Consider the following 10626-nt stretch of genomic DNA (forward strand, 5'->3'; position numbering starts at 1 on the left):
CTTTGTTGAAGGATCATGAAGCAGAGGTTCACACGTCCAGAGCCTTTCACTAATAACATCCTGTAAAAATACTCATGGGTACGATTATGATTAAGTATGTTGGTAAAATCAGAAAGGTATTCAAAGTAAATGTACAATGCAGGGGATTTCACATTTTATGTTTTAAGGATGTGGTATTTTCACTACGGATTCGTCTTTTGACTATTTCTTATGAAAATTAAAAATGCTCAACCATATATCCAAGAGCCAAAGAAACTCAAAATTATTCAGGTTTCTCTGAATAAAACAACTTAACCTCACTTTCGAGAATCTGGACCGATGCATTGTGTGGCATGTTTTTGCATTAAGTTGTTAGAATGGTTTCTTTTGTTCTATGAGGATGCATATGAACTCTTAATACATCTTGTACGTAAAATCATATCGGTGAAATAACAAGTAACTTAACGCTTTGAAATAAATGTAGTGCAGAAACTAAAATGTACAATATTCATCTGAGCATCGTAATGGAAAAGAGGAATGAAGTAACTGAGTACTAATGTAACTGAGTAGACCTACACAGTACTTGAGTAAATGTACTGTAGTGGCATGAGAGCGACTGGGAGAGAGAGAGAGGTTCATGTGAAGACAGGATGTGGAGAGACAGACGCTCAGGGATGTGGGTGTTCCAACACAAGACGGTTCACCTTCTCCAGGCACAATGCAGCTATTCAAACTTCTGCTTTTGAAACAGCGACATGCCAAATATAAGTCCTTGTTGCTTTTGCCGCAGCCGATTCATCCTATGGTGCAACAGAGAAGAGAAAACGCTCGACTGGAGGAAAAAAAAAAAACCTTGTTCCCTCGAGACGCTTTGCAACTTTTATAGCCACTGCATCATTTCCTGGAATTGAAAATGAAAACAGAAACGGAGGCAGAGACACACTTGCATATGTATTTGGTTTTTATTGAAGAAGAGAGATATGAATAGGCGGCCTGTTTCTTTTCTTTTTTTTAAGGCACCCCCTCAAAAAAATGTACAACAAAAGCGGAACCATTTATTTTTATTCGGAAATACAAAAATACACATCTCGGCGACTCCAAATCGTAATAAATAGTTAACCATGCGTTCTAACCATAAAAAGGCACAGAAAACAGTCACTTAGTAGTCATTAAAAATGATCAACTACTGTACTTTACCAAAAAATCATCCAGATAGTAATACAGGTGACAACTGTAACATTATATTCCAAATGTGAAAACCACAATACACGTCATATCAGTTAACCTTAGGCAATAAATATGCAAATATGGTTTATACCTACATATATATATATATTTATATATATATATAGAGAGAGAGAGAGATTCTTAGAAATGAAAACTGTGCCATTGTAAACATAATGTAAACCAATGAAATTCACTTCTCTCCCGTTACGTCAGGACCCAGGTCAGAGACTGTGAGGGAGTTTTCCTGGTCGTTTTCTTTAGAGAAACCTCCAACGGGTTTGGTTTGGTTTGACTTTTTGTGTGGGGGGCGGGGGGGGGGGGGGGGACAGGCAGTTTTGCAGCATTTATTTACACGACAGCCGGAAAACACAGCGAAGAAAGGGAGAAACGCTTGTGTGGGAAAGGTCGAGGACGAGACGCAGCTCGAGGAAACCCTTGGGAATTCAGTCTGGAGACGATGGAGGCGACGTGCAGCAACACGGCAGCACCGCTCACACCGACAGGACGGCTTCAACTCAGGGAAACAACCTGCATCCAGAGTTCTGACGCTCGCTGAGGGCCGACTGTCAGTCACCACGCCGCCAGAGGTGAATCTACATCTGCTGACTGAATCGAACTAAAGGCAGAGTTCCGCTTCTGTCTGGGGGAGTGGGAAAGTCTCTGATGGTTGCTTTTCTTAAATTAGTGCCTCATAGTTGCTACCGGCAACCGTATCTTTGGCGATGAGTCGCAGGATGAACAATAGTGCAGACATGAACATATCTTTTTTTTAAAAACTTAGATCTGAATGATTCCTTCACGACAACGTGCAGAACTATAGTGAATATCAAGGTATTAACTCCACTGATTGTCATGAGAAGCTACTGTAACATCAGGCTGCCTGACAATGTGACTCAGGGATGTGAGACTTGATAGACTGCCCTCTGGTGGTACATGAGGAGCAGTACACTCACACACACACACACTCACATTCTGTTATTATTTCAGATTCTTTGACGGGGTGAAAACAACCAACAGCACGAGTAAGAAATGATTCTCCAACTGAGGGCGAAGTAAATGAACAGAGTTGAAATGACGTGGTAAGAAAAATTGTTGGCAATGGAAAGTACACGATTTTCGGACAAGGTCAAATATGCCACTGTTGTAGTACACACACACACACACACACACACACACACACACCCTAACGCACTGCGATACATATTCAACACAACAGTCACGTCTGCCCACTCGACTCATTCACCGACACGGTCCCACCATCATCGTCTTGGAAGCACGGAGGAGCAAAACTACAAACTGAGCGAACCGCTGGAAGAGAAAACGTGGAGTTCCGTAAGAAAAGATGTTTCTGTCCACTGGGGTCTAAACTTGTACATATACTGTATAACCCCCCCACTGAGAAACATCAGGTCAGAAAGCTGCGGAGACAGTATCAAAACGAGGGATAAAATATTGCACCATCATTGGAAATACGACAGCATCATCATCATCTTCATCGTCATGTACAAGAGATTGGAACAAAATCAACTATACACAATTGTTACGGTGTATTATACACAATCCAATGTGTACGTAAGCTGTGGACAAACGCATGTCATGTCAGCAAATATACAAATTCATCAGACTACGACACTTACAAACTCTGTTTGCATACACCGGTATACTGTATGTACAGTGCATATATACGTATGTTTCTATATATTCCTATGGGGACACGTGTGGAGATACCCTGTAATGCCACCAGTCTTAGAAGAAAGGAACTTAAACGTAGTAGCTGAACAAAGCGTTGCAGGCTGCAGATCTGCGTCTCCATGATATATATATATATATATATATATAAATATATTCAAAACCGATATCTAACTCTTATTCTCATTAGTGTTAAATTGCCAAAAGTATTTAAAAAAAAAAGTTGAGGTGAACCGTTAATTCTATGTCTTGATATGAGGATTTTTAAAAAAGTGCCTTTTAAATATTTTCCTAAAAACCAAACCAACAGTTTAGGTTTAGGGGTTAGGGTCCCACCTTAAAGGGGCAGTAAGCGATTTTTTTTGCCTGCACCGGTCGGGGGCTGGAACCCGCAGCCTCGGGTGTACGGGACACGCGTTGGCCGAAGGCGTCATAGAGAGTGTTACCATGGAGACATCATGTTGTTTGTGAGATGGCGACACGTGATGTTTTGGGGACGTCATGCACTGACCACTCGTTGATCTGTGTAACACAACCAGAAATCATTCACCATCAATCGAACGCGGAGCTCCTTGTACTGAACACTTCTGCTCAGTGCTGCGTTCGCACCGGACGCCAGGCGAATCATTGCGCGCGAGGAGATTGAAATAATTGCTGAATTTTACAAAAAAAGCGTTAAAATCGCTTACTGCCCCTCTGACTTGAACAAAGATCTACTGGTCTGTGAAATAAAAGAGTCGCGATTCCAACAAAGTCGCCTCCAATGATCCGTGTTTTTTTCGTAGACATTCACTTTGGTACGTGATTTTTCACATCCACAGAGAAGAGAGCGTGTCAACTTACAGATATTAATTCCACATATTCATACCTCATGAAAACTCCTTATGATATCATCTACCAATAAAAGCACGTTTTTACACTAAATGACTGAGACTATGGCACAAATCATTGACACGTCATTATCATGCAAACAAAATAAATTAAAGCTAGAAAAAAAAAGAAGAGACTTTTGATTTAGACCACAAAGCCGCTCGATGCCGTCAGGAGTTAACGAGACGGCATCGTAATACTTAAGTCGTGTAAAACTTGTTCAAGTGTTATTTAGCACACGGGGGGGAAAAAAAATCCAAGACACCAAATCATGCAATTGAACACGTCTAGGAGTTGAGCAAGCAGAGCATGCGACAGTATCCCACCGTACGAGAACTCCTGATTCGTCCTCCCGGTCTCAGCCGGAACGTCGCGGTGACTCAACTGAGCGGAAACTAAAAACCCCACACTCATGGAAGTCCTGGTTTTGCTACGAGTTTGCTGTCGGACAACTCCGACGGCGAGTTGCCTGCGAACAGGATGGTTGGTTGCATACCTGATTGTGTGTGTGTGTGTGTGTGTGTGTGTGTGTGTGTGTGAGGAATGGTTGTTATCAACTTGGAAATGGCTTCTTTCTTTCTTTTTCCTTGTGGTGAAGATCCGTGACTTCCTCTGTGCGACTTCCATCCTCTTCCCCCTCGCTGTCACTTTGGCACCAAAAGCACAAACAAACATGCTTTTATGTATCTTGTTCACAAACGTCACAAAGGGAGGGAATTAAACATCCAGCTCTCCTCGTTCTCCTCCGTCGCGGCAGGCGGCGTTCCCAAACTTCTTCCACTGGCGTGAGGGGGGGAATGTGCCCCCCCCCCCCTCCGGAATGGCGTCTGCTCAGAATGGGGTTAGAGGTCAACCATGGAGGCCTTGGCCAGGTCTTTAGTTCCCTGGAGGATTCTCTTCATATGACCCACTTTCGATATCCCCAGATCCTGAGGGAGAGTAAGAAGACGGACGCATAATAAAAACACAGAGAGAGAAAAGGTCTTTGCATTGAACATGTCTGATACGAATCACATGTATACCTGATACTTGTTTATGAAGTTTAAAGAGTCATTTAAAGTAACATCAGATGTGTGGGACCAGTGTCGGTGCTTTCAGTCAAATGTAAAGTCAAATGGAGGCTTCTCCAGGTCGTCGTGCTGCCGGTGCAGTGGCTCAGTGTCTGTCTGGATGGGAATGTTCTGGACAAGACTCTGAGGATCCCTCCAGTTTTCCCCTCTGGCGCCACCATGAGCCTCACGTTTGTGCTTCTGACTGAAGCGTCTCGACAGCTACTGGACGGACAGCGGCGGCGTTTGGTCCTGACACGCTGGACGTTGCTCAGAGTAGAATTTTTGAATCGCCGCGTCTCAAAGACGCTGCGGGCGCCTCGTCGATGTCTATTCGACCGTTGCTCCCAGAAAACATGGACCTCCCCTTCGAGTGACGCGATGGATCGATGACCACGTAAACTTGCGTGCGATGGGAATTAGAATAAACTGACGGGGCAACCTCCAGTGTCGTCACAGTCGTAGACACATGGACGTGAAGCTTGTATGTCCTTTCTTTTATTTATCTCAAGAGTTAATTAGTTGCAGCTATAAATCTTGTGGCAGCTTCACCTCTCAGTTCGCTTCCCGCCAAAAAACTCACGTGAACGAACGAGTGAAAGTGTGATCCGCACACACAGGCTATTTACAATCTCCTGTTCGGGCGCCCGGCTCCCAGCCCGACCCGGCCCGGGCCCCTGGGGGCCTCCCCTCTCAGAAGGTGCTCAGTGTTAGTGGGTCACAGCGAGTCTCTTCCACAAAAGCAACGATCAGACAGAAGAAGCCAAGCAGAGCGATGCAGCGAGAGAGAGAGAGGTGGTGGCACAACGAGGGAGGGGGGGGGGACGTCAAACAGGTTAAAGAGCGTCACAGAGGGGACAGAGAGAGAGAGAGACTTGATTGACAGGTGTGTGTGCGCTCCTCGTACCTTCAGGTCCCGCCTCTCCAGGTGCAGCAGCTCTGAGCCTCGGATGTCGTGTCGGATGAAGGAGTCTCTGTACTCGCCCAGACTCAGCTGCTCCAGCCAGACGCCCACCTCCTCCGTGCCCCATCGTTCCACTGCGCGCGCACACGCACACACACACACACACACACACACACACACACACACACACACACACACACACACACACACACACACGTGCGCACACACACACACGGAGCAGAGCAGAGAGAGGCTCAGGACGCCTCACGGGGTGAAAACACACACAGACACACAGACACACACACACACACACACACACACACACACACATACACACACACACACACACACACACACACACACACACACACACTCTCGCACTACGCTTCTCCCACGCACAACCTCACCCATGGACACAAACTGTGGAAAATCATTACAGGAAAACATGAAGGGAAAAAAAGGGTGGTGAGGAGGAGGAGGAGGGGGCGGAGCATCGGAGAGGAAGAGGAGAGGGGAGAGCGGTGGCGGTGGCGGCAGCTGGCGGAAGAGGAGGAGGACAGAGGTCAAAAGGTTTGGTCAGAACAAGACCAGTGGCGTCTTCCAGGGAGACCGGGGAGCATGCAGACTGTCCGACAGACCAGATCGGAGGACACAGAAATAGGAAGTAGGAGGTGAAGGGAGGAAGCATCTGCAGCAACCACACTGGTCAGGAACCAGCCTGCGACGAGAGGAGGCCTCTACCCCTCATCTATATATATAAAAACAAGTTGGAATTATTTCTACCATGTGTAAAAAAAGAAGACGTGGACCCGTTAGAGAGGACTGCTCAACCTGACGCTGAACTTGATCGAATAAGTTTTGAATTTCTGGCTCGTTTGTGTTCAAATGAAAGATTTCCTCGGTGCCGACTCGTTCTTCTCTTGACTCTGTGTCTTCGTTGACGGCTGGATGAGAGCGTGAACGGAGCAGAGGAGGAGGAGGAGGGTGGAGGTGGATGGTTGATGGTTGTGGGATACAACACCTCAAACACACACACACACACACACACACACACACACACTCCTCGTGTTTCTGCTACGCAGCAATACCTTTATGCATGGATGGACTGTAGTGTTCTTTGATGCTATAAAAATAGGGTGAAGCGTCATGATTGACAGCTGAGACTGGCTCGCCATTGGTCGACGGTGACCTCGATACCGTGGCTCCGCTCCTCCATCACGACTGCACATCTGGCCCCCAAATGACGTCACCACCAGCGCAAGACGGCGGCGGCGCCCCCAAATATTTTGGCTTCCGTGCTTGTGCAGTGGGAGGAAGTGGAGACGCGTCGGCCATCTTTGCGCACAGTCATCGGGTTTAATTGCCACGAGTAATCTGAGTATATATGGTGATGTATTTGTTTGTCATTCGCTGCCGTCCTTTCAAATTTTAAACAACTCATGGAATGAAGCTGAAACGTTGACGGGCAGCGTGAATGATGTTGCCCCGTTAGGACGGGACGGACTCGGACGGATGGATTCTCCATCCTGAGCAGACCGAAGCAGCCGGCTCTGTCCGGTCTGTTCACCTCTGAGGGGGAGAGAGACGCGGGCGCGGCCCTACCTGACTGAGGGCTCGTCTTCTTGGCGGCCTTCTCCTTCTTGAACTTGGGCACAATGCGAAACATGCTGCTGCGACTGTTCCTCTTGCCGTAACCCAGAGAGTGGTCCTGGTACATAAGCACAGTCAACCTATAGCCTTTCATTTAGCCACTCAGCTCTCGCGTTACCTGGAGCCACGTTACAACAAAGACATGCAACACTCTATATGTGTAGATAGCTTTCAGTCGTCAGTCCATCTGGTGTGTGTCCGCTGCCCCACAAAGGCAAAAATGTAATAACTACACTTCATATTGTTCAAAAGTTTGTTAAAAGCTGTATCTGACTTCCTAACATCTGATTTACTTCATGAAAAATACACTTAAAATGATTTACTTCATGGTAAAGTACATCAAGTTGTCAGTTTAAAAGTAAAAGTGATGTTGTTGTGTAATTCATGTGATTCATTCACCACCGTGCGATGTGAGGAACTAAACTGCAGGACTGACGAAAATGTGGGCTTGTGTTCTTTGTTCCCGTGTGGCAGCAGCACGTGTCCGTGCTCGCTCTACGCGTCCGTGTCTGGCGAGGCCGCTCACCTCCTCGTCGTTGGGCTGCAGGATGTGGTAGAGCCACGGGATCTCGCCCAGTTTGCCCATTTCCAGCTCCACGCTCTGCAGAGCGCCGGACAGCAGCTCCTCCTCCGGAGGGTCCAGTTGCTGCAACGTGGGAGGAAAAACAAGCAGAGATCAGCTACACGCAGCGTGGCGCAGGGGAGAAGGATGAAACCAATAAGAAGGAAGAACATGAGAAGAATCTTTACCAGAGAGACTCTGCCCAACAGAAGAGACTCGGTCTCGTTGTACAGAGCCTTGACGGTGCTCGCCACTTCGATAGCCGTGTTCCTGGCCAGACTCTGGAAACACGGCCGAGACAGTTATTTATTTAAAATCGTGCAGCACGCACACAACAAACAGAGCATAATTCATATCACAAAGTCTGGAAGGCGTTTGAATAATTTATCTTCGGTTCATAGCAGCAATCGATCAAACTTGTTCATTTTAATATATGAAACAACATCAAAACAAACTGAAAAGCAACTATACTTTTGATTTCATTATTTTATGCAGACAAACGTAAAATCTAAAATATTAGCCTTTTAAAGAAAAATTACATTTTTATAAATCACTAAATTAAAAACAAAGGACAAACAATAACATTACACTGAACAAAAGAAATCATCTTTGTCTTGGTTATTTATTTTCAATATTTGAACCAACGTTATATAGAACAACATTGGTTAATAATCCTAATTTCATGTTTTCATATTAGCTTTTAAAATAAATCCTGTAATGAACCGGCAAGCCAATGATGGAGATGTGGATTGAACTCATCTTCAAATCCAAAATGCAGCAACGTCTCAATGTTCAAGAGAAAAACGACGTGTGTGTTTGAAAACTAACCTCTGGAAACTTGGGGTGTGTTTTGTTGATGGCGTGTGACGCGGCGTTGACGGCGTGGGCCAGCTCCTGCTCTAAAAGCCCGTTGGTCTTTGCAGCCTCGCATATCCTGCGATTAGACGAGACCACATGTCAGGCGTCGTATTTTCTATAAAAAGCCCCTTGGACGTCTGGAGCGACGGCCTGATATCCACGCTCACCTCGTGATGAGCTCCTCTGTGGCTCGGGCGCACATCTGCACCAGGGCGGCCTCCTCCTCCGTGGCCAGATCCACAGACTGCTGCGGGTAGAGGTGAGGCCGCAGAGGAGCCTTGTCGTACTTCAGCTTGTCCTCCCAGGACTTCAGCGTGTTCTCGAACGCCTGCAGCGGGAAATCACGGGGTCAGTGCGTCTTTTAAAAGCAGCAGTTGTAAGAGATTCATCCACCTCCCACCCTTGTGTTCCCCCCGTTGCTCTCTGGGCCTCACCCGGTCTCTGGTGAGCATCTGAGCCCGGTTCTTGTGCTGGATCTTGATGACCCCGGGCGGCTGGATCCAGGCCTCGCCGTCCACCTGGATGGGAACGCCCTCGTCGCCCAGGATGGTGATCTTCACCGTCCGACACTAATTCAAGGAGAAAAGGAGCGTTAATCACAGTAACATCTTCCTCCGGAGCGCACGTATTTGTTTTTATAGTGCGTGCGCTCTCACCTGTGCTATGCGGTGGTGCTGCAGCTTGATGACGCGGGACACTGCCATCTGCATGCTCCCGAACACGGCCACGACCTCCAGGATCTTATCGTCGAACGACGGTGCACAGAAGATCTACAGAGGAACACAATCACCGCATTCAGGTTCTGTCGCGCGCAACGCCATGTTGCATCGGTTGACAGAAAACAGAATCATCAAGCCAATAGGACGGCGATGTTCTGTAGTTTATGGTACGAGGCGGCGTCTGCCAAAGTACGCAGAGAGAAACAAAGACAAACAAAAACAACAACAACGACAAAACAACTGCCTGACGCCAGGATGAAATGATGGTTGTCGTGCGGAGCCTCGGCCACTAGGTGGAAACCAAGACACGTTAATCGGGACGCTCTGCACTTTTCTGAGAGGACATTTCCCCCGATCGTGACTCGTCGTGTCTTCTAGTGATGTTTTCAAATGAACTCAAACTTTTATTTAACAGCAAAAAGATCAACTGCAATGTGACCAACAGTGTAAGACGGAGCCTCGATCCAGGAAAAACGTTCCTGAGACGTGAGTCATGGAACGGGATGCTGGAACCCTACACGGAGCTCGGAGGTGAACATGCTACTCACGTCGTCCTCCTTGGTGCCGCCCCAGAAGTTGGTCCCGCCCGCGTAGCTGGGGATGTTCAGCACGGCGATGCCCTGCAGGCTCGGCAGCGGGATGTACTGACCGTCGCACTGAGGGTGAGGAGAGAGAGCAGAGATCAGCTGGGGCAGGAGCTCTCATCAGCATCTAATCTCACACATTTCACTAAGATCTATTTTTAAAAAAATGACCATTTCACGTGCCAGAAAAGGTTTTTCCTCTTTTCTCATCTGTAACATTTTTCCTCTCATATTTCTGCCCCCTAATGTTTCTGATGCTTCTCTTCAATCCGTCATCTTGTAAAAGCACTTTGTTTAAAAAAAATAAAGAATAAAGTTACTTGTTATGACTGTGTGGTTCCACTCTCGTGATCATTAAAGCAGTTTAATGCCTTTTTGAAATGGCTTAAAAATGTACCAGCCTCAAAAAGCCATTAGAGCATTTTCTACTTCTCACAATGTGGTTTTTCCAAACACCACCTGACCACATGAACTCACCATCCGCCGGGCTGAGTGTGGCTCTTTTCGTTAATGGTTTTTTTTTTTAAACTGGAGA

The 10626-nt window shown here is 46.7% G+C and overlaps 1 protein-coding gene across 8 annotated transcripts in view; it reads right to left on the reverse strand.

The window, feature by feature from the left end:
- Positions 1-922: 922 nt before the first annotated feature.
- dgkh (diacylglycerol kinase, eta) overlaps positions 923-10626 on the reverse strand; it is a 41406-nt gene continuing 31702 nt past the window's right edge. For 4 of the 8 annotated variants that reach the window (XM_047337418.1, XM_035604313.2, XM_047337417.1 and 1 more), the window contains 10 exons: positions 10056-10163; positions 9445-9558; positions 9223-9357; positions 8956-9116; positions 8759-8864; positions 8119-8211; positions 7895-8014; positions 7321-7426; positions 5722-5852; positions 923-4694 (listed from right to left, as the gene is read on the reverse strand). In XM_047337418.1, coding sequence (XP_047193374.1) covers positions 4608-4694; positions 5722-5852; positions 7321-7426; positions 7895-8014; positions 8119-8211; positions 8759-8864; positions 8956-9116; positions 9223-9357; positions 9445-9558; positions 10056-10163 — 1161 coding nt within the window. In that variant the 3' untranslated portion in view covers positions 923-4607. Of the gene's footprint in view, positions 4695-5721; positions 5853-7320; positions 7449-7894; positions 8015-8118; positions 8212-8758; positions 8865-8955; positions 9117-9222; positions 9358-9444; positions 9559-10055; positions 10164-10626 lie in introns of all 8 variants that reach the window. The other 4 variants (XM_047337420.1, XM_047337423.1, XM_047337419.1 and 1 more) reach the window with 3 other exon arrangements.

This window comes from Scophthalmus maximus, chromosome 14 (genome assembly GCF_022379125.1).
Source record: "Scophthalmus maximus strain ysfricsl-2021 chromosome 14, ASM2237912v1, whole genome shotgun sequence".
Classification (NCBI taxonomy): domain Eukaryota; kingdom Metazoa; phylum Chordata; class Actinopteri; order Pleuronectiformes; family Scophthalmidae; genus Scophthalmus; species Scophthalmus maximus.